The 22,478-nt window shown below is 35.3% G+C and overlaps 1 protein-coding gene across 1 annotated transcript in view; it reads right to left on the minus strand.

Annotated features, from left to right (window-relative positions):
• Positions 1-21,964, minus strand: part of LOC127864388 (uncharacterized) — a 29,942-nt gene extending 7,978 nt beyond the window's left edge. The window contains exons 1-2 of the mRNA XM_052404046.1: positions 21,657-21,964; positions 102-1,090 (exon numbers count right to left, since the gene is read on the minus strand). Coding sequence (XP_052260006.1) covers positions 102-918 — 817 coding nt within the window. The 5' untranslated portion in view covers positions 919-1,090; positions 21,657-21,964. The remainder of the gene's footprint in view (positions 1-101; positions 1,091-21,656) is intronic.
• Positions 21,965-22,478: the final 514 nt, after the last annotated feature.

The following is a 22,478-nucleotide window of genomic DNA, read 5'->3' on the forward strand; positions in this document are numbered from 1 at the left end:
TAAAATAACACAATTTGACTAGACTCCTTTGTCCGCAATGGCTAGACAAATCCCTGTACATAATACACATGTTATCAGGATGGATTCACCATGATTCTTACCTGTATAATCACCTGATCTATCTCCATAGAGACTGCAGATCAGTTTGCCATTCAGCGAGTATTTGTACAATTCTTGACCAGAGGTGACAAAAAGGTCTCCTTGGTGATGGGTAATACATGTACATACATGTTGTAACTGAAACTTCCTGCCAGAAACAAGCTTTCCCTGGTTGACAGTGATAAACTGGACCTCATGTATCCTGCTATCATGGTCATTCACAGCCACTGCAACCTCACTGGATGTGATCAAACATATGTCCCATGGCCCAGCAGTCACATCCCAGTGATTCACCACCTGGTACTGCTGGTTCAGCAGCTTGATCCTCTTATTCTTCCAGTCTGCGACCAGCACCTGCCCATCAGTCAGAACACATATGCCTGCAATACTACATTTATATGAATCACTTGGTATTCTCACATTGCGCACAGACTTCCGCTGGACGTTAAACGCCTTGCCTGACTTTCCTAGCAGAGTCAGTGCCTGCTGTATTATATGCTTACATTTTATGCTGGCTATAAGACAGAGCTCCTTATTATCTCCAATTTTCTGAACAAGTTCATGGAATTGTGACAAGTCATTGTGAAGAGTGGTGCATTTATGAATAGAACTTGTAACTGACTCTTTAATACTTATAACTTCATCTTTCATCTCGTTAAGTTCCTTCGCAGTAATATTATCGAATTCATTCACGATAGAGAGAACACTCCTACACATCTCTTCTTTTAAATATTGCTCATTTCCGCCTGATGTACCCACAGAATTATTATCACATTCATCTATATAAGTATTTAAATTGCCAAGCATTTGCTCTATCATAACTGCACTATGTTCCTTGTATGTTCTCTGCAATGACTGAATGCTGGCCTTCTGACTGATTTGCAGGGTTTTAATTTCCCCCAGGACAGTTTCCAGCTCCACTGACAGCCCCTCTAGGCCTGTGGGCTGCGAGTTGGTCAGCTCAGAAATCTGGGTCACTTTACTGCACTGGCTGAAATAAACAATTAATACATGTACATACTAAGGAATAGTAAGTGATATTATGTAATGCTTCAAACAAGTATAAAGTGTCAAATAAAAACATACATGGACAATGGAGCTGAATTTTTAAGGCCTTTGCAAACAGTTTGGATCCAGATGAGACGCCACAGAACGTGGCGTCTCATCAGGATCCAAACTGTTTGCTATTCTGATAGTATTCTTTGAAAAAAATGAAGAAAATGCTTATTTTACAAATTCAGCAGACGACATTTTAGCAGACGACAAATTTCCCAGCATTCAAAGGGTTAATATGGAGGTATATAGATTTGCACTTTTCCATCCATCTGCGTGACTTTTCTGGCTTATATAACTCAACATGTATTCCTGCAACTTTAAAGTACAGTAACCAGGCATGTGAGCTAATGCACACCTCTATATGTTGTTTCTGTTGTTTTCATCATAATTGTAGTAATGTCTCATATTTATACATAAATGACATTTTAAAATATGTGTAGAGTGTAAAATAATCAGTATTGCTTGCTACAAGAGGACTAACACTTTACATAAATATTTATCATTGTGTAATTTTACCCACATGCATAGTTTGATATGTCTTTTTTCAACATACCCAGAGTTATGGTCCCTGTTTAGCAAAGAAATCACATTTAAAATTGTGTTGTGAGTAACTCAAAGAGTACAGCTGATAGAGGGATGAACTAATCTTAAAGCATTACCCACCATGTGAAATTATGCACCTTGATATTTTTTTTTATTTTTTATTTTACATAAGAAGAATTATGTGACAATCTCTTTAACCAAACGATAATATTTTTTCAATTGCGAGAAGCGTTACTCAAATAGAGGGATACTTCTACAGTAACATAGTAATTGTCAGGTTAACTTGTGCAACTCCATGTTTGTTCATAATTTAAAGAGATTTGTGCAGTTGTGGGACAAATTGGATTGTAGAGGTATCCATGTACTAAGAATACATTTCTAGTAGTTTATATTGTTTTCAGTTTTAGTATCATTGTACACCTTGACCACACTATCCATAATAACACATGCAAATAAAAAAGATCATTAATGCTCTTCCATCCCACAAAAAAACAAGCATGACGTATATTAAATGTCTATTCCCAAACTCAGTATGTTCAATCTAGCCTGTGATGAGCGACATATGACATGCAACCTGGTCTACTACATTTGTATCTCCCAATATTTGTTGTTGTTATTTAACCTATATTGTGATTTTTTTGCTTTTGTTGTTGTCAAGTGATCTATTCGTGGAAAAGTAAAGACACCATTGTTAAATGTTTGAATGGTCAGATTAGCGTGTGCAACTCCATATGTTTGTTCAAAATGTTCCTAATTATTCTTGAGTTATCATTAGGAAACCATTTTACTGTTTCGAGTTATTGTGACCTTGACCTTTGACCTAGTGACCTGAAAATCAATAGGGGTCATCTGCCAGTGATGATCAATGTACCTATGAAGTTTCATGATCCTAGGCGTAAGCGTTCTTGAGTTATCATCCGAAAACCATTTTTCTAAGTTGAGTCACCGTGACATTTTAATTGTCAGGTAAACTCGTGCAACTCCATATGTTTCTTCATAATTTTTTGACATTAATGCAGTTGTCTTAAATGGATTAAAATTCAATTATTAAATGCATTTAATAATGGCAGTACTGTAATATAACTTTTATCATAATTGAAAATCTGCTTAAAATATTGTTATTATGGTTATAACAGGAACTAAAACTGACTACTAAATCTTTATAATTTCATGTTATAATCTTCTGTTACCTTTGACCTTTTGACCAAAAAATGGATCGACCTCTTAATTTTCCTCGATGTAAACATTAAACATGTTGCCTGGCTGTAGATCAAAGCATTTCCTAGATATACACTGTAACTCCTATATAGTGCGGTCCGTTAAAACGCTGTGTCCAATATAACGCGGGGGGTCCTTGGATCCTGTTTTTTCTCCAACCTTCCATACTGATTCAAATCCATGTTATGCAACTTCATGTATTTTCATAAATTCAAAGAAGCCGGCAAAATCACAGCTTGATTGCTCTATCCGTCCAGTTAACTGATTTTAATCGATAGAGGTTAAACGACACTTGACAGCTAATTAGTGTTACTCTGTTGTGTAATGTTAATAAAGGTGTGAAAACTTGCGAGTCGGTGTTTATTACATGTATTCCCTATCAGAGCGGTTCGGTGCGCTAATTTCAATAAGGCAAGTGCAAGCGGAATAATTATCAAATTAAAGTTATTTAAAACGATTACCTGTTTATATTTTATATTTACTGTGTATTGTATTTCATTGTAAACTATGGTTGAGTAAGTGTGTTATCGTTTATTATATGCTACACATGCTTGATAAATAAAAATATCTTTGTGCGTGTTTAATGTTTCAGTACGTATACGAAAAATAAATTTAAAAATCCTGACGATTTATTTACATGCTAACACAGTCAGTGTAATACTTAACAGAGATGCACTTAAATTTTTGCCCATTATCAGAAAGTCCAAGGAAAGCACGTTTTTTACATGCTGCATATGACACAATAAAACATTTCTTTGTACATGTATTGTATTGCATTCGATCTAAATTTAAATTCGCTCGTCCAATGAAAGCTGTGTCCCATAATGCACTGTACTATTTTTTCTGAAAAATGGCTTAGGCATATGAATTTGTTTACGAAGTTCGTAAACATATTTCTTGTCATAAATGTTAAACATTATTTTTTCGTAAGTGATGTAATTATATTGGATTATCGGATAAATGTGCACATTAGAAAAGTGGTATGTATACTGTTATCGTTCGATTCGGTTTACCGTAAAACGTTCCGTATAAGGCGCATTTGTGTATAACGCGCATGTACTTTTTGAAGCCAAAAAAATCGGGAAAAAAAGTTTTTGAAGCAAAAAAAAATTGGGGGGGAGAAAAAATCCGTACCGTAGGCTAACTGAAAATTGTTTTATTTACATTGCCGATCTCACGCGTTCTTGTATTGTTTTAATTATTAACAAGGGCTGTTTGTAAAACATGCATGCCCCCCATATGGCCTGTCCGTTGTACTGGCAGCCATTGTGTGAATACGACTTTCGTCACTGTGACCTTGACCTTTGACCCTGTGACCTGAAAATCAATAGGGGTCATCTGCAAGTCATGATCAATCTACCTATAAAGTTTCATGATCCTAGGCATATGCGTTCTTGAATTATCATCCCATAATCATTTTACTATTTCGGATCACCGTGACCTCGACCTTTGACCTAGTGACCTCAAAATCAATAGGAGTCATCTGCGAGTCATGATCAATCTACGCATGAAGTTTCATGATCCTAGGCGTATGCGTTCTTGAGTTATCATCCGGAAACCATTTAACTATTTCGGGTCACCGTGACTTTGACCTTTGACCTAGTGACCTCAAAATCAATAGGGGTCATCTGCAAGTCATGATCAATGTACCTATGAAGTTTCATGATCCTAGGCCCAAGCGTTCTTGAGTTATCGTCTGACAACCACCTGGTGGACGGACGGACCGACTGACCGACCTACCGACCGACTGACCGACATGAGCAAAGCAATATACCCCCCCTTTTTCGAAGGGGGGCATAATAACATAATGGACAAATATAAGCACGCATTTTCGAACGAAAATAATGAGTGATTTTTTGCCTGATATGTATCCATAAACCAAAGAATAAGTAATCGGTTTCAAAACGATTCCCAGTTTAATTTGTCTGAAATCGACCAATTTTCACAGCTGGAAAGAGACGTTACATAGACCAGCTCATGTCTGCCCAGTATCAAAATGAAATACCACTAGCATATCTGGGCATTTTTCATTCCAAGAATACTTAGAGCATGTATTTGGTACTGGGCATCATGGCTTGGGAATATTTATTGGTAGATTCCTCAAGAAACGCTCCACAGCAAGAAGGAATAATGTTTATCAAAGTTGTCTCCCCTAGATAACAAAACTCTTCATTTTTGAGTAGATTAACAGTTGTGTGGAAAAAGTCTATCATAGGGAGAAGTTGTATTTATTTAATATCTACATCTATTATTTTATTTGTGAGCAATTATTTAACTGTTTGTTTTGTAATAATGAAAACAACATGTTTTTTTGGGGGGGGAATATTTGTTCATACCTGGAAAAACATAATTTGTGTTGGCAACAAAAAATGACTTATAGCTGTAATGATATTTTGATCCTGGTTTTCTTACGTAAAGTAATATTGATTAAAATTTGCACAATTTTCATATCAATTTCAAATTAATACAGTAAAATTTAGAATACTTCCAGCATTCAACGGTGACATTGATTAATTAAACTATATAGCCAATATTGTTTTTTTCATTTTTATTGACAGTCGTAATAAAACCGACAGGACTGTTCTTTAATAGAAATAATGTTCTACTGAAAATCAATGGTGATTAAATCTGTATAAAAGCCTAGATTTAATTAATAAAAACTACGTCCATGAATATAGTAATTGAAAATTTTATAATGTTTCTCTGAGCGCAGTAAAGTACCAGCTGGGTTGTAGAGAAAATTTTAATGAACACTTAGAAATAGACGTCGCCACGATTAAATGGGACTTGTACTCGCAATCAAACAATTGTCTGTTTGGAATTTTTGTAACAATAAAATGTCTACAGTAATTTAAAACGGACTGGTAATGGACTTGATTTGTTAAGGAGGGTGAAATAAATAATGGTGCCAGGACTTTAAAGCAAAATATAGTAATTTGATATGCGGCTTTTGGCACATATTGTATCTTTAGACATTGATAATAATTTTGCCAGAACAACTCTTGACATATGAGTCCGGTCATGCAAAATAAGGTCTTATTCCATGTTTGGCCAGCGGCCCTGTCTGCTTTACTCACATAAGGTTTCAGGGTCTTGTTTGTGGAAAGGGTTATACTGACCAGACTGTGTGGATGTGAAGGCTGGTCGGGAACTACCCTAGCCCCACATGGCATAAGACCCATTTTCGCATGAACAGGTCACATTTTACATCATATAACCCTTTATTACTTAGATACGTATTTTTAGGCATTTGTAGTCCCTCAGAAAGTTAAATTTTAAACCAATATTCCCATGCAGTAAAAGGAAAAAAAAACTAAGTCCGTAAAAGCGGATTCTTCTACTTGTGTTCTGAGTTATAAGGATTTCTTCAAAAAAACAACCAGTTCAATTGTGGACTAATATCATCCCAAACCTTAACACCATCTTACACCAGTTCTCAAAATTGGGACCAGTAATTTAAACTTCAGTATGTGTCACTCAACTGCAGATATGTCAAGGTCACTTTATATGGGACCATGGCAGTAAACTTCATTTGTGGACCAGTTGACACGAATTGAAACATTGGTCAAGTCAGATTTTCAATCTTGAGACCCTATGAAAACACATTCTGAAGATACAAACCATTTCTAGTTGGAATAACTAGTGATAAAAGCAAACTTTGGCATCAATTCAGAACAAAGTGCAGCATTCAAACTTACGACCAATATTGGACATCATAGGCCCGTAACCTATGTTTTTGAATTCACCAGTTGACTAAAGACCATGCTGGGACACATATTTAGGACTTAAAAAATCAGTTTTAATGTACAAAGACTTGCAGTCTGTCTATTCCAACTTCAGCCCTCATTTGAGATTGCATTTAACTTTAACCCTTTGCATGCTGGGAAATTTGTCTTCTGCTAAAATGTCGTCTGCTGAATTTCTAAAATTAGCATTTTCTTCGATTTTTTTCAAAGAATACTATCAGAATAGCAAACAGTTTGGATCCTGATGAGATGCCACGTTCTGTGGCGTCTCATCTGGATCCAAACTGTTTGCAAAGACCTTCAAAATTCGGTTCCCGCACTAAAAAGGTTAACTGAGCCTAAAAAGTCTGTTCTGTGGCGTCTCATCAGGATCCAAACTGTTTGCAAAGGCCTTCAAAATTCGGTTCCCGCACTGAAAGGGTTAACTGAGCCTAAAAAGTCCAACTTGGGGTCAAATTGTGACTTAAAGTTCTTGCATGTGACTGGGTAATCATACTTCAAACAAGTAGAGGAATCAATATTATATATTATTCTATATCCAATAAATTCTTCCAATCGGCATTCTTCATATGTACCACGTGACCGTCCAATATATTCCGGTATTGGATCCAAAAAGTCTGTATTTTTTCCATATTGGACAGTTGAGTACAAGTGCACTAAGCAATTGTTTTATAACGATAAAAGCCGTTACCGAGAAAAAGTATCCGAATGTACTATAATCGATTCACACAGGCGATATTTTGCTTGTATGTCTCTTTTTAATGCTTTCCTATTGAAAATATGAGAGGAAATAAAAAAACAAATCGAGAATGTGATATTTAATTTATTTTTATTGTTAGAAATTAAAAAAAAATGCAAAAGCAATTGATATTGTTATTGCTAGAAATTGAAAACAAATATGCAACAGCAAAACAAAAAATCAATTTTATTAACCTCAATGACAACTTTAATCCAATGCTAGCCTAATAACAACTAAGTTACAATGATATGCATTTCCATTTTCCATTTTCTGTTCTTCCATCCATTTATCGAAATGTATTTTAAACCACAGTATTTGTTGATAGCGTTTGTACACATGCTCACCATTCTGACCCAAAGGCCAAAACACAATTTACGAATTCGTAATCCTGTCGGAGCGAGTTGTTTTATTCCTATCAAAGTTAACAATAATGCATGACAAACAAACAATCCGAAATACGTTTTGCCTTTTGGATTCGTTCAATGCTATCAAAATGGTATAATTTGCTACTAGATTTATTAAACACTACCACCTCCATATTGTTGTCCCTAAAATGCAGAGTCTTGCTTATACTAGTATGTTTTGTCAGAGAAATGACGTCACACGAGATACGTGATAAAGTGCATAATCAATGAATGAAAATAAAAATACGGAAAGCTGGTTTGGTAATGAGGATATAGAATAAAAAGTTTATTAGACGTTTAAACTGTACAATACGTGATATATTTGGACTCGCACACAGTTTGAAGTCATATTGGACTCGCCTAACGGCTCGTCCAATATGACTTCAAACTGTGTGCTCGTCCAAATATATCTCCGTATTGTACAGTGAAACGTCTAATAACCTATAATTATAAATCTTTAATATATTGGCCCTGCTCTGTGAAAATGGGCTTTAATGCATGTGCATAAAGTGCCATCCAAGATTAGCCTGTGGTATATTTCATTTGAAGAAAGTCTCTTCCTGGCAAAAATCAAGTTTATAAGGCGGAATTGTCTTCCCTGATCAGCCAGCCTGTGCGGACTGCTCAACTAAACTCCTATTTTGATGGTTTAGTATATTATACTATTATACACTATTTAAAGCATTTTGTACTATTACACTTATCATATTTAAAAAGACCAGTTCATATTTTCACATTTTCCCACTGCTACTCAATATTAGTTTTGTAACAATTCCCTCTTTCTAAACATTACTTTTCCATATCGTGGCAAACAAAACAGACAAACATTTACGACTTAATGGGTGTTGCAAAAATGTTATCTGAAAACTAGAAAACTATCTAAGTTTACTGTATCATGAGAAATAATTAGCTGTAATGTGTTTTTTCCCTGTTTTTTGTTCATTTTCTGTAAACTTTCAAGACACTGGTCAATAATTCACACAGCACTGGCCTGAGATCCTGGGAACTTTGTCACTGGTCATTATTTGGTGGACAGAAAAATCAATGTATTAGAAATTTTATTACAGTTCATCTTGTCTGTGCTCGTGAATTTTAATCTTAATCAACCAATCCCAGTGGCACCAGTCCGGAATTCAGCATTCGTTTGCAGGGGATCTTGTGAAAACAGCCGTAAATAAATTCAACTGGACAGTACAAATTATGGACACTGGTGATATTTTTACTTCTCCAGACATTGAATAATGCCATATACTATAATGCACAATCTACCAAAAAACAGCAGTGTTAAGACTGCTTATGTCTTAAACACAAACAAGTCACATTAAAATGGACTTTAATTTTTGTTGACCTTTAAATGATATCCTGGCATAAATTCTTCATAACAACAAAAACAAGAAACCGTCGGAGACGGGTGATGCTCCCAAAAGGTTTTTTTTGTCACAATATTGCACTGTATATTCAGATAAAAGGAAACATCTTGAGGGGCATAACTTTGGACAAAATAATACGATAGATGGTTTAGCAACTTAAAAATTTCAAAGGGCCATAACTCTGTGAAAAATCATCCGACCAGAACCGGCTGATATTATGCACATGTCCTCTTGGTAGTGAAGCTTCCCATAAAGTTTCATTGAATTCCGGTTATTAGTTGCTGAGAAATAGCCTAGACAAGAATTGCACTATATGTACAGTTAATGGAAAATTTCAAAGGGCCATAACTCTGTGAAAAATCTTCCGACCAGAACCCGCTGATAATATGCACATCTCCTTTTGGAAGTGAATCTTCCCATAAAGTTTCTTTGAATTCCGGTTATTAGTTGCTGAGAAATAGCCCGGAAAAATTGTGCATGGACGGACAGACAGACGCACACACGCACGGACAGACGAAGCGGCAACTATATTCTCCCCCCAAAATAAATTTTGGGGGAGCATAATAAACTGAAGAGCTTTGTCACAGACGTGAGGAATACCCCCACACGCCACATTGACACAGAATATTTTGCATGTTGTCTTCACAAAAACAGCGGACACCATGCTCAATGTTTCAGACCCAGTGTGGTGAAGATCAGATGAAAACTACTTGAATCAGAGAGCATGCTGAATGTGTAAAACATACTATGTGACCCCGTGACCTAGTTTTTTATCTGGCACGGCCCATGTTCGAGCTTGGCCTTAAGATCATCTTGATAAAACTTCTGACCAAGTTTGGTGAGATTGTATAAAACTACTTGAATAAGACAGGGGACACCATGCTGAATGTTAAAAAAGCAGTAAGTGACCCCGTGACGTAGTGTTTGGCCCTGCATGGCCCATGTTCAAACTTGGCGTAGAGATCATCTAGATAAAACTTCTGACCAAGTTTGGTGCAGATATTGGATAAAAACTACTTGAATTAGAGAGCAAACACCATGCTCAATGTTTAAAACACACTAAGTGACCCCGTGACCTAGCTTTTGACCTGCCATGACCCGTGTAATTGTTCAAACTTGGACTAGACATCATCTACATACACATTCTGACCAATTTGAGTGAAGCTCGGATGAAAACACCTTGAATTAGAGAGCAGACACCATTCTCAATGTTTAAAACGCACTAAGTGACCCTGTGACCTATTTTTTGACTCGGCATGACCCATATTCGAACTAGACCTAGACATCATCTAGATACAACATCTGACTAAGTTTGGTGAAGATCAGATAAAAACAACTTGAATAAGAGAGCATGCAGACACTTAATACGGACTGACCGACAGACAGACAGACTGACCGACAGACAAGTTCACTCCTATATACCCCCTAAACTTTGTTTGTGGGGCTATAACTAGTTGCAATAATCCAACTCCCAGCTATTGACCCTCTTGGTCGATGGGAGTTGCAACTGCTTACGGCATTTTCCATGTCCCCTGCCCAGAATCCCACTTGCAGTTTAATCGGAAATATTAGCCACATAAACTATTTTCTGGCATAAATAAACACAAATAGATCGTAAATATATCCATAATGCGCAAATAAAAACAACTTACATGATATGTAATGCTCGCATTATATTGATATTAATCTAAAGTTTCAAACACGTTATCTGTTCTTTTAAATGTATATGTTTTTGCAATGGACAAAGTCGAGTAATTCCAAATTCGAAAATACGCTATAAACCATCTTGGGAATCATCGGCCAGATAAATCGTGTCTAATCTACCAATCGTAAAATACGTACTATCTCCGAAACATTCGTAAGATCGATCAAATAGTAAATTCAAAACTTCGGCTTTCGGTTTGATAACGGGTTTTGTATATAGTTTTGGTTTTGAGTATTTCTCCACAATCGACTTGCAAATTGATATCGGTAATAACAGGTATTGTGTTTGTAACGATGTATTAGGCTGATTAAACTCGAGTTTATAGAACTACATGAGACATAATTTTTTTACATTAAAAAATGGGTTACAAGGAAGACCTCTGAGTTGTAAGTATGTACTTATACAAGCTCAGAGCATTCAAGAAGAACTAGGGGTATAACAAGAGCACTGCATAGCGGGTGCCAACGCTCGGCTGTGGGTGCAGTTTTGAAATATGGGCTATAAGTTGTAGTAGCAGCCATTGTGTGAATACCTTTTTTGTCACTGTGAATGGTGGTGGTGGTGGTGGTGGTAGTAGAAGAAATAGTAGTAGTAGTAGTAGTAGTAGTAGTAGTAGTAGTAGTAGTAGTAGTAGTAGTAGTAGTAGAGTAGTAGTAGAAGTAGTAGTAGTAGTAGTAGTAGTAGTAGTAGTAGTAGTAGTAGTAGTAGTAGTAGTAGTAGTAGTAGTAGTAGTAATAGAGTAGTAGTAGTAGTAGGTGGTGGTGGTGGTAGCAGAAGAAATAGTAGTAGTAGTAGTAGTAGTAGGAGTAGTAGTAGTAGTAGTAGTAGTAGTAGTAGTAGTAGTGTTAGTAGTAGTAGTAGTAGTAGTAGTAGTAGTAGTAGTAGTAGTAGAGCAGTAGTAGAAGTAGTAGTAGCGGTAGTAGTAGTAGTAGTAGTAGTAGTAGTAGTAGTAGTAGTAGTAGTAGTAGCAGTAGTAGTAGTAGTAGCAGTAGAAGTAGTAGTAGTAGTAGTAGTAGTAGTAGTAGTAGTAGTAGTAGTAGTAGTAGTAGTAGTAGTAGTAGTAGTAGTAGTAGAAGCAGAAGTAGTAGTAGTAGCAGCAGCAGCAGCAGCAGAAGCAGCAGAAGCAGCAGCAGTTGCAGTAGTAGTAGTAGTAGTAGTAGTAGTAGTAGTAGTAGTAGTAGTAGAGTAGTAGCAGTAGTAGAAGTAGCAGTAGAAGTAGTAGTAGTAGTAGTAGTAGTAGTAGTAGTAGTAGTAGTAGTAGTAGTAGTAGAAGCAGAAGTAGTAGTAGTAGCAGCAGCAGCAGCAGCAGTTGCAGTAGTAGTAGTAGTAGTAGTAGTAGTAGTAGTAGTAGAATGCATTACAAATATGCAGTTAGCCTTACATTTGGTAAAATTTAAATATATTACAAAGGAGGCAAATCTGTAACAATAAATTTAAACTTATTGCATTTGTTTCCCCTGTAGTGTATTACTTCCCCTGTCCTGCTTATATCTATATTAATCAACAAAATTAAACATTAACACAATATTTAATATACTAAATATACAAAAAATCTCATACTGTTATTATACGATTATTAATCGTCAGGCATTAATTTTCATAAATTTCGTCAGTCGACCGATCGGCGAATTTAAGATCCTAACGAACAATTATGCTCTATGTTTGAATAAAACAAACACTAAGTTGAACAATATTTTAAAAACTTTACCGTAGACATGAGGCATTAAATTCCAACATAATCCATGCACACATTCACTGCTGTTTCGTAATCAAGATTAATCCTGTTTTGACACAAAGGGATGTTGATTACACAAGGTACTTAACTGACACGTTACACTTTAAAACGCGTGTGCAGTACAGCTGTATCGAATGCGTTGACTTCATTTATGTAGAATGGTAATGAATGAGCGCATTGTTTATAACTTTATTACCCATTAGTTGCATTGTGTTTTTCAGGGGTGTTGCATATTAGCCTTCACGCAGCGAATGCCGATGAAAGACAATAAACCAAATGAAAAGATGACGATGTGTGATCAGGGGGGGGGGATTTCGGGGGGGGGGGGTGGGGGGAAGGGGGGGCACGGGCGATGGTTAAGGTGTGGAGTCTATTGTGGTATGTCAGGTAAGAGTAGTTTTGTCAAAGTATCAATCAAATCTAATCATAAATAAAGAAGTTATGGCAATTTAAAAAAAAATTAATAATTTGACCTTGAGAGTCAAGGTCATTCAAAGGTCAAGGTAAAATTCAACTTGCCTGGTACAGTTACCTCATGATAGCATGAAAGTATTTGAAGTTTGAAAGCAATAGCCTTGATACTTAAGAAGTAAAGTGGATCGAAACACAAAATTTAACCATATATTCAAAGTTACCAAGTCAAAAAAGGGCCATAATTCCATTAAAATGACATCCAGAGTTATGCGAGTGTTCCAAGTATGAAAGCAATATCTATGATACTTTAGGGGTAAAGTGGACCAAAACACAAAACTTAACCAAACTTTCAATTTTCTAAGTATAAATGGCCCATAATTCCGTCCAAATGCCAGTCAGAGTTACATAACTTTGCCTGCACAGTCCCCTTACGATAGTTAATCAGTGTTGCAAGTATGAAAGCAATAGCTTTGATACTGTAGGAATAAAGTGGACCTAAACACAAAACATAACCAAATTTTCAATTTTCTAAGTATAAAAAGGGCACATAATTCTGTCAAAATGCCAGTCAGAGTTACATTACTTTGCCTGCACAGTCCCCTTATGATAGTTAGTAAGTGTTGCAAGTATGAAAGCAATAGCTTTGATACTTAAAGAATAAAATGGACCTAAACACAAAACTTAACCAAAATTTTCAATTTTCTAAGTATAAAAAGGGCACATAATTCTGTCAAAATGCAAGCCAGAGTTATCTAACTTTGCCTGCCCAGTCCCCTCATGATAGTAAGTAAGTGTACCAAGTTTGAATGCAATAGCATTGATACTTTCTGAAAAAAGTGGACCTAAACGCAAAACTTAACCAAAATTTTCAATTTTCTAAGTATAAAAAGGGCACATAATTCAGTCAAAATGCACGCCAGAGTTATCTAACTTTGCCTGCCCAGTCCCCTCATGATAGTAAGTAAGTGTACCAAGTTTGAATGCAATAGCATTGATACTTTCTGAGAAAAGTGGACCTAAACGCAAAACTTAACCGGACGCCGACGCAGACGCCGACGCCGACGCAAACGCCGACGCCAAGGTGATGACAATAGCTCATATTTTTTTTTCAAAAAATAGATGAGCTAAAAATCATACCAACTAGAACACATACCCAAGAAAATAAACAAAAGTGACTAGTTTGATTTGCTATTTGATAGAATAAGACTAATTGGCAATTGGCTGCGTTGTTACAAACACTCGTTAACGGTTATTCGATCCCACTTGCCCGCTAATCATAACAATGAACGTGTGAATGGCATACATTAAGAGGGTCCATTACTGTCCCTTGATAACAAAAGACTAGTTAATTGGCATGTGACAAACAAGCCCCACCTCCTGCAGTGATTCTCAAGCGTGATCCCGCATTCGTACCACGATTTTTCGCAACTGCGATTGATCGCGAATATGTATTACACACAAATCGGATATTGACTAACGCATTTTTATTTAATTCAAAATAAAAAATCGGCGAATTTAAGTGCTGACGAAATCGTCATTTTTATAAAAATGACGAAATTTTGTGCTGTTGAAAATAAATGGTTTCACTGTATTCTGATAATATTTTTACTGATCCACTGTATTTTACTAAAAGGATGATGTTTCATTGGACTGATAATTATAGATTTAGGATTACAGACCAGTTGCTTCAGTAATATTGTTCAGAGTGTGCCCTGTTGGCCGCGTATGCATTCTTGAATTATCATTCAAAAAACCACTTTACTATTTCGAGTCACCATGACCTTGAACTTTGACCTAGTGACCTCAAAATCAATAGGGGTCATCTGCGAGTCATGATCAATGTACCTATGAAGTTTCATGATCCTAGGCCCAAGCGTTCTTGAGTTATCGTATGACAACCACCTGGTGGACGGACAGACCGACCGACCGACAGACCGACATGAGCAAAGCAATATACCCCCTCTTCTTCGAAGGGGGGCATAATTATTTTAAAGACAATAACAATAACAATATAACTTGTTTGTGTGTTGTTTTTTTTTTAAACTATATAACGCATAAAAATAAATGTTCGATTTAAATGAATTATGCATGAAATGCACACTTTCCACGAGGATACCATCAAGGTTTTAATCAGAAGTCTCCGAAGTAACTGACCACGATTTTATCGTAGAGGAGTACACTTAACGGATGGATTAGATTGCTTGGTATAACTAAGACACTGACATTATCGATTGGTATTTGCACGGGGTTATTAATGTATGACTAATTCACAATTGCGTGTTTTATTTACATTGCTGATCTCATGCGTTCTTTTCGAGTGTCTATAATTGACAGGAGACTTTAACAACTCAAACTTCCAAACACCATTACTGACATGGCGGGCAATAAAACAAACAATGGAGGTGTGAAGCCGTTTGCCGGTTGGCATGTTTTAATTATAGCCCAGCTACACAAAACTTGACAGGTGACGCAAATTGCTCGATAATCACAACCCCAAGCTTAACAAGACATATGAAAACGTGTAAACAAACACAACATTAATTATATTAACACATTTGAAAAGCAAGAAAAATCAAGAAAAATAATCATAAATATATCAGGAAAGACCTTGCCGACATACTATTGTAAATCAACAAGTGCCCCCAAATAAATTGTGTAACCCTAGTACAGTAGGGAATAATATTGTGGGAAAAAACAATAAAATCTAAATGAAAATGGCTTCATTGTTTTTCATTTTCTTCTTCAAATTTATTTGATTTCAATGCTCTCTACGTACCTGAAAAAATAGAAAATACTGATGTTAACTTTATAACGTTTGTCCATCTATATTCAGATCGTAAATATAACACAATTATTAATATAGTTATAGTTACAGATAAAAAAACAGGGAACAAAATGATGTGAGTTACCGTAACTGGGTAACTTACAGGGAAACAATGTCTTGACATGGCTGTAGTTGTGCATAACGCGTATCAAGTTTTTAAAATAAAATTTGGGGGTAAAAAAGTGCGCCTTATACACAACGTTTTACGGTATATGCATGTATTTGCAGATGACAACACAGCATGACGATACACAGGACCTATATTATAGGCTATACTTTACCTGTTTTTATAGCCCCTTAAATAAATAAGCTCAAAACTTATTACGCTGTCCGTTTATAACGCTGTTGCGTGGCTTGGACCCCGTCATCCGCGTTATATTGGAGTTACAGTGTATTGTGGAACACAATTGGTCTACGGACCAATGGACAAACGGACTAAAGAACAGATGCAAAGCAAAATAACCCTGCTTCATAGAAAAGGGTCCTCTATTTCTAAATATAGTCTGAGTATAAATATTCTAGCCTGTGATAAGCCGCTTATGACATGCAACCCAGCGAGTTTTTTTCTTCTTTATTAAGTACCTGTAAAAAGTATACTTTCCCAATTGAAGAAAAACAACGAAATTCCAAATTGCTGTCAGAAAATTTCCAAAAAGAAAGGCAAATTCATTCAATTTTTTTCCAAAAGTGCATTTTCTGCAAGTTAACAAACAAGTACAAGAGGGCCATGATGGCCCTGTATCGCTCCACTGCTGAAAAAAGGCTGAAAATATTCTCGGCATGTGCAAATACTTAAATATAGGCCCTATTTAAGCACATGTACACTTTTGTGACACCCGGGGCAGGGTCAAATTTGACCCCAGGGATAAAATTTGAACAAATTTGGTAGAGGACTATTAGATGTCACTACATACCAAATTTGATAGCTCTAGGCCCGATGGTTGTGGACGAGAAGATTTGTAAAGTTTTCACAAAATAGATCCTATATAAGCATAATAAAATTATGTTTAATTTTGTGACCACCGGGGCAGGATCAAATTTGACCCAAGGGGCATAATTTGAACACATTTGGAAGAGGACATTTTGATGTCTCTACATACCAAACTTGATAGCCCTAGGCCCAATGGTTATGGAGGAGGAAATTTTCATCTTTGTGACCCCAGGGGCATAATTTGAACAAATTTTAAAGAGGTTCACCCCAGAAACATTCCTGAGAAATTTCATCAGAATTGGATGAGTAGTTTAGGAGAAGATGTTTAAAGGAAAAGTTAACGCACGGAAGTACGCAAGACGGACACTTAACCATGACATAAGCCACGCTGGCCATTGGCCAGTGGAGCTAATAAAATGAGCACTTACACTGAACATGTCAAGCCAAAATGAATGTAAATCAATATTGGAGTTTATTTTTACTTTTAATACCAAGCAATTAATAAAAACCTATAATTCACAATCGGAAGATTTAACTATGTGGTTTTGTGCCCTAATATTTGCCAATTGATAAGATACAGGTACTTTTTTTTAGGGAATACAAGTCAGCTGCAAACCTGGTCTTCTATCTCCAAATATGTTTTGTTGTTATTTAACCTATTGTGATTATTTAGCTTTTGTTGTTGTCACATGATCTAATTCATGGCAAAGAAAATACGCCATTATAAATTGTTATAAAGGAGGATCCAAGAGATTGGTCTAATAAATTGTTTATTTAAATGTGATATTGAAATTTCATACAGTAGCAAGCCTAGTGTCAATGATTGTTTTTAAATTGGGTTATATGAATAATATTTTGCAATTAACTTTATACTCTACATAAGAAAAATGACAACTTTTTAAAAATTTGTTAAAAATATATTTTACTTTTCTTCTCATTATTTGCAAAAAATGTTTAAATGGCAGCAAAGCAAGAGCATATCACTCTTCTTTAACTATTTTCACATTCAAAATGTTAATTTCCCAATTTTAATGAATTCAAAGACACGAGAGATGTTTATGATTATATTACACACAATTTTTTTTACAGTTAAGTGTACTTAATAGTGAACACAGTGGACTGCACATTTTCAACAAATATACACAGACCAATGTCTTAAGTAACTAGAAATGGCGAGGGAGAGGCCGACGCATATCTCCATGCTGCATGTTTGACCCAGGGGCGCTCCAGGGTTGGTATTGGGGCCATGCATAGTTGAGATTGACCATATTGTCATAAGAGATCTTCAGTATCAATTTTAAGTAACTCAGTGTAGAAATGAAGAAATTAATGCAAAATAACCTAAACAAAATGAGTGAAAATCTCTGACCCGGGCCCAGCCCAACCCACACAACTTTTGACCCAGGGGTCAGATCAGAATTCCCAACAGTGCACTGTCGCACATATGCTCATACCTACCATGTGTGCAAGTTTCAAGGTTCTAGTGCTAATAGTGTAGGAGGAGATAGTGGCCAGAAAGGACAGCGGAGATCACCACATAAGGGCCACTTTTTTTCCAAAAAGCGTGGGGATAAAAAAGTTTGCAAATAATATTCATATTCAACTAGAAATATATAAAATTAACTTTTTTCTCAGCAACGAAACATGACAGGTATCACTAAAGATGCCATTTAACAAAACAATAAATTGTAACATGAAAAGTGTAGTAAAAAATTCCTGTAAAATAATGTATTTTCTTTTACTATCAATAATTATTTATTAAAAAAAGAAACCAAACATGCACTTGCTAATATTATGTTCTGGAACATAAACAAGAGGACCATGGGCCCTAGGGCACTTACCTGAGGCCCAAATGGACTAATATATTATGAAAAGGTGGATTCATGAATATTAAAAGTACTTTGTGAAACATAAATATTTAATTTCTTGGTATATTCTTATTTTCCGCTTTGGCCAAGATATCATTACAACAAATGTTTTGACCAAAAAGGACATTTTATAATGGTAACAAGATTTTTTTTCAAATATGATCTTAGCATGACCTAGTTTTTGGCCAGGCATGACCTATGTTCGAACTTGGCCTAGAAATTATCTAGACAACTTCTTACCAAGTTTGGTGAAGGTCCGATGAGAACTACTTGAATAAGAGAGCGGACACGAATAGCTTGACAGAAGGACAGACAGACAGACATACAGACTGACCGACCGATGGACAGTGCGAAAACTATATGCTGCTAGTTGGGGGCATAACAATTCTGCTATACAGAGATGGGTACTAAAGCCCGACGTGAAATGACTAGATATTTTGTGTTGAATGATTATCATTTGTTATTTTGTATTAGCTGGTATCTTATTGTATATGAGGTAATTATTATAAGTACAAATATATAAAATAAAAATAAGAAACTTACATGCTTTATTATGTCATAGAGTAAATTAACAAATCCTTATTTCTTTACAATATCTCATCATACGAAATCAATATCTATCTGTTTTAATATTAACCTGAATTCTTTTCAAACAGTTACTACAGTTCAGCTAACAACGTAACCAGTTTTATCACTAAACCTATTACACGCATGATTGGTTCGCGGCGTTGGTCAAGTGGAAAGCGCAAGTAACCGCGCATTTGCCACTTGACCGCCAGAACATAAACAACTTATATATCTTTGATATATTGTTCTGCGTCATTATTACAGGTTAGTGATAAATCAATTTATAAACTTTAAACTTTGTATTGTTAATAATCTCTGTTTTAATTAAATGCAATGTAAGGTATTGATTGTATTTATTGTATTTATTGTATTTATTGTATTTATTGTATGTAATGTATGTATTGTATTGACTGTATTTATTGTATTCATTGGATTACAATATTGCCATGTTTTTACAAATGCTATTACTGTTATTGTTGTATAATAATGGTGATTAATGTAGGCATTTGCCACTTGACCGCCAGAACATAAACAACTTGTATATCTTTGATATATTGTTCTGCGTCATTATTACAGCCCTTCACATGAACCCTTTACACAAATTTGCCGAGAACTACGTCGACAATTATATATACCATCAAATGTGCATAAACAATTCAACAAAATATAATTCATTTCTAAGTGGAGAAATAAAAACAAGTCAACATTTTGGAGCTTTATAACCTGCTATACCTGCAAGTTAGGTTAGAGAGATGAGCCCAATACCAATAGGCTATTCACGTTCCAAGGAAATGCTGTATAATGCCCTGTTTACATAAAACGCACTTCAGGTTGTAAATTCTACCTGATACTGGAGTGGTGGTACGTAAATAAAAAAAACTGCAGAAAAAATAAACACGCATTAAACCACTGTCAAATTATTCATGCTTTGATAGCTGGAAAAAAGTTTCAAGATGATACCTCATGACTATTATTGAGTAATTTTACTTTGTTCATATGTACAGATGGATGTCCAGAGGAAGGGATTAACATACAGAGTAATGGCAAACCTATAACCTGGAAGATACTTTGTTACTATTATTGAGAAATTTCACTTTGTTCATATGTACAGATGGATGGTCAGAGGCAGGGATTAACATACAGAGTAATGGCAAACCTGTAACCTGCTTTTTATACTAATTCTCTTGGTCAATTATCCTGTCATCCCATTTTATATGAAAATACTTCTAGTTCAATTTGTATGAACTGTCACGGCTTTCATTATTTCCGTGGTAGTTAAACATGTTATATTAATGTGACTTTTTTGTGCTAAGCCCTTTTTGATGTTTAAAATGTTGAACCATATACCTAATGTATCCATAGGAGTGGAAGGGTTGCTGTTCAACAAATGGCCTAGGTTTTTATACCTGAGCAGAGTTACTTTTAATTTTTATTTTAAATCATTTGTGTGTTATTAATTGAATGAAATACAGGATTTGTAAAAATTAAATCTAAACAACAAAAGCTATACTGAGATGGATACTAATGAGTATATGAATAAAAATAACTTGTCCATTTGTGCTGAAAAATGCTTCAAAATTGAGAATAAAAGTGTTGTAAGTATTATATTCGCTAATGTTTAACGTACACAGCTCCATGGAAGATAAACAAAATGTTGAGATCTACAAAAATCATTTTTTTGGAAAACTTTCCATTCGGAATTTTTAGGTGTTATTTGGGAAAACATACTTTTTTTGCAAGTATCTTCAGTTACTTTCCGAGACATTGCAGGATCTACTTCAGCGGACATACAGACTGATGGACAAAAAGAGGGACATACATACATAAAGATAGGTAGGGTAAACCTATAGTCCCCGTAAGTAAAACTTGTAGCGAAATAAACATGTACATTTATAAGACACTGTTTAAAGTTCGAAACATCAAGGTTTTAAGTTCAGTTGAGCCAATTGCAATTTAAATTTCAATTCATGTTGTTTTTGTAATATCCTGAAGAATTGTTTATATAATTGCCCTTAGATAGCAAAATATTGTCAAATCCATTCATAGGCACAAAATTGTTCTTATTGACTGGTTCACAATGATAACACAAATAAAGGATATTTGTTTGCTTTGGTAAATCATACATTTTCATTCATGAGCAATCAGAAAATTAATATTTTCCAATTGGCCCATGAGCCACAAGTAGACATTTTTTATTCTTTTTTCTTATTCTTATGATCACGAGTCATCCAAATGTAAAGTGTTTAACGGGATCATAATGACAACAAATGAACGTAAAGCACATCATTGCACAGAAAAATGTTAAGGTTATTAATACTTCTTGCTTTTTTCACTGTTTAAAATGATGAGTTTCAACATTTCATTTAAAAATATTTTCCTATTGTTGTTATCATATTATAATGATAACTAAACAACTGAAGAGTGACAATATTATTACCTGTGTTGATCAGATACACACTGAGGGCAGCACAGCTGTTCGTGCAGGTTGCAGAATTGGTCAATTTTATGTTCCTTATGAACATCACAAGTTTGTAGAAAATCCACCACCTTTTTTGAAACTGGCCATTTATCTATATCAACCCTTCCAATAGAATTATGTTTTGCGAACAATTTACCATGCAGATGAATACAGTTTCCACAATAAAATCTTTCACACTGTTTACAATAGAAGTCAGCACTGGTCTCAACAGTATTCTGGTCTTCACAGGCATTACAAATATAGTCCTTCACTTCATTAGAACTGCACTCAACTGTAGACTGAGAACTTGTTGCCATTTTGTAGATTAACTAGTTTTAACAAAGTCACTTTCTAACACTATAATTACAAACAAATCTGCATCAGTATAAAAACATATGATACATACATATATATTATATACTATTTATATTAGATCAACAATTACCACTTATAACATGACTCAGAAAATATTATTTGAACTTGTCCAACGTATAATTCTAAAATCTCTTTGCTGCACAGTTTTGAGGGACTAGTGACCAGCCTCACTACGTCATGATGTAAACTGTCACGTGAGAACATGTACAGTGTTAGTTTACTTTAAACCTACTGGAATGAAATTGTAAGATGTGCATTCAATAAAATGCTAATTTAAACTGACTTAAAGCACAGAATACATACAAATGACTGCCCAGGTTAACAAGAATGTTACATTTCATTTAAAACTAATTCCAGATGGGCTATGTTATGACATTTGAACTTAAATTGTGGCTTTGGCATGGGCCTTATAAAGAATACCTTTTA

Source organism: Dreissena polymorpha, chromosome 1, assembly GCF_020536995.1.
Source record: "Dreissena polymorpha isolate Duluth1 chromosome 1, UMN_Dpol_1.0, whole genome shotgun sequence".
NCBI lineage: Eukaryota > Metazoa > Mollusca > Bivalvia > Myida > Dreissenidae > Dreissena > Dreissena polymorpha.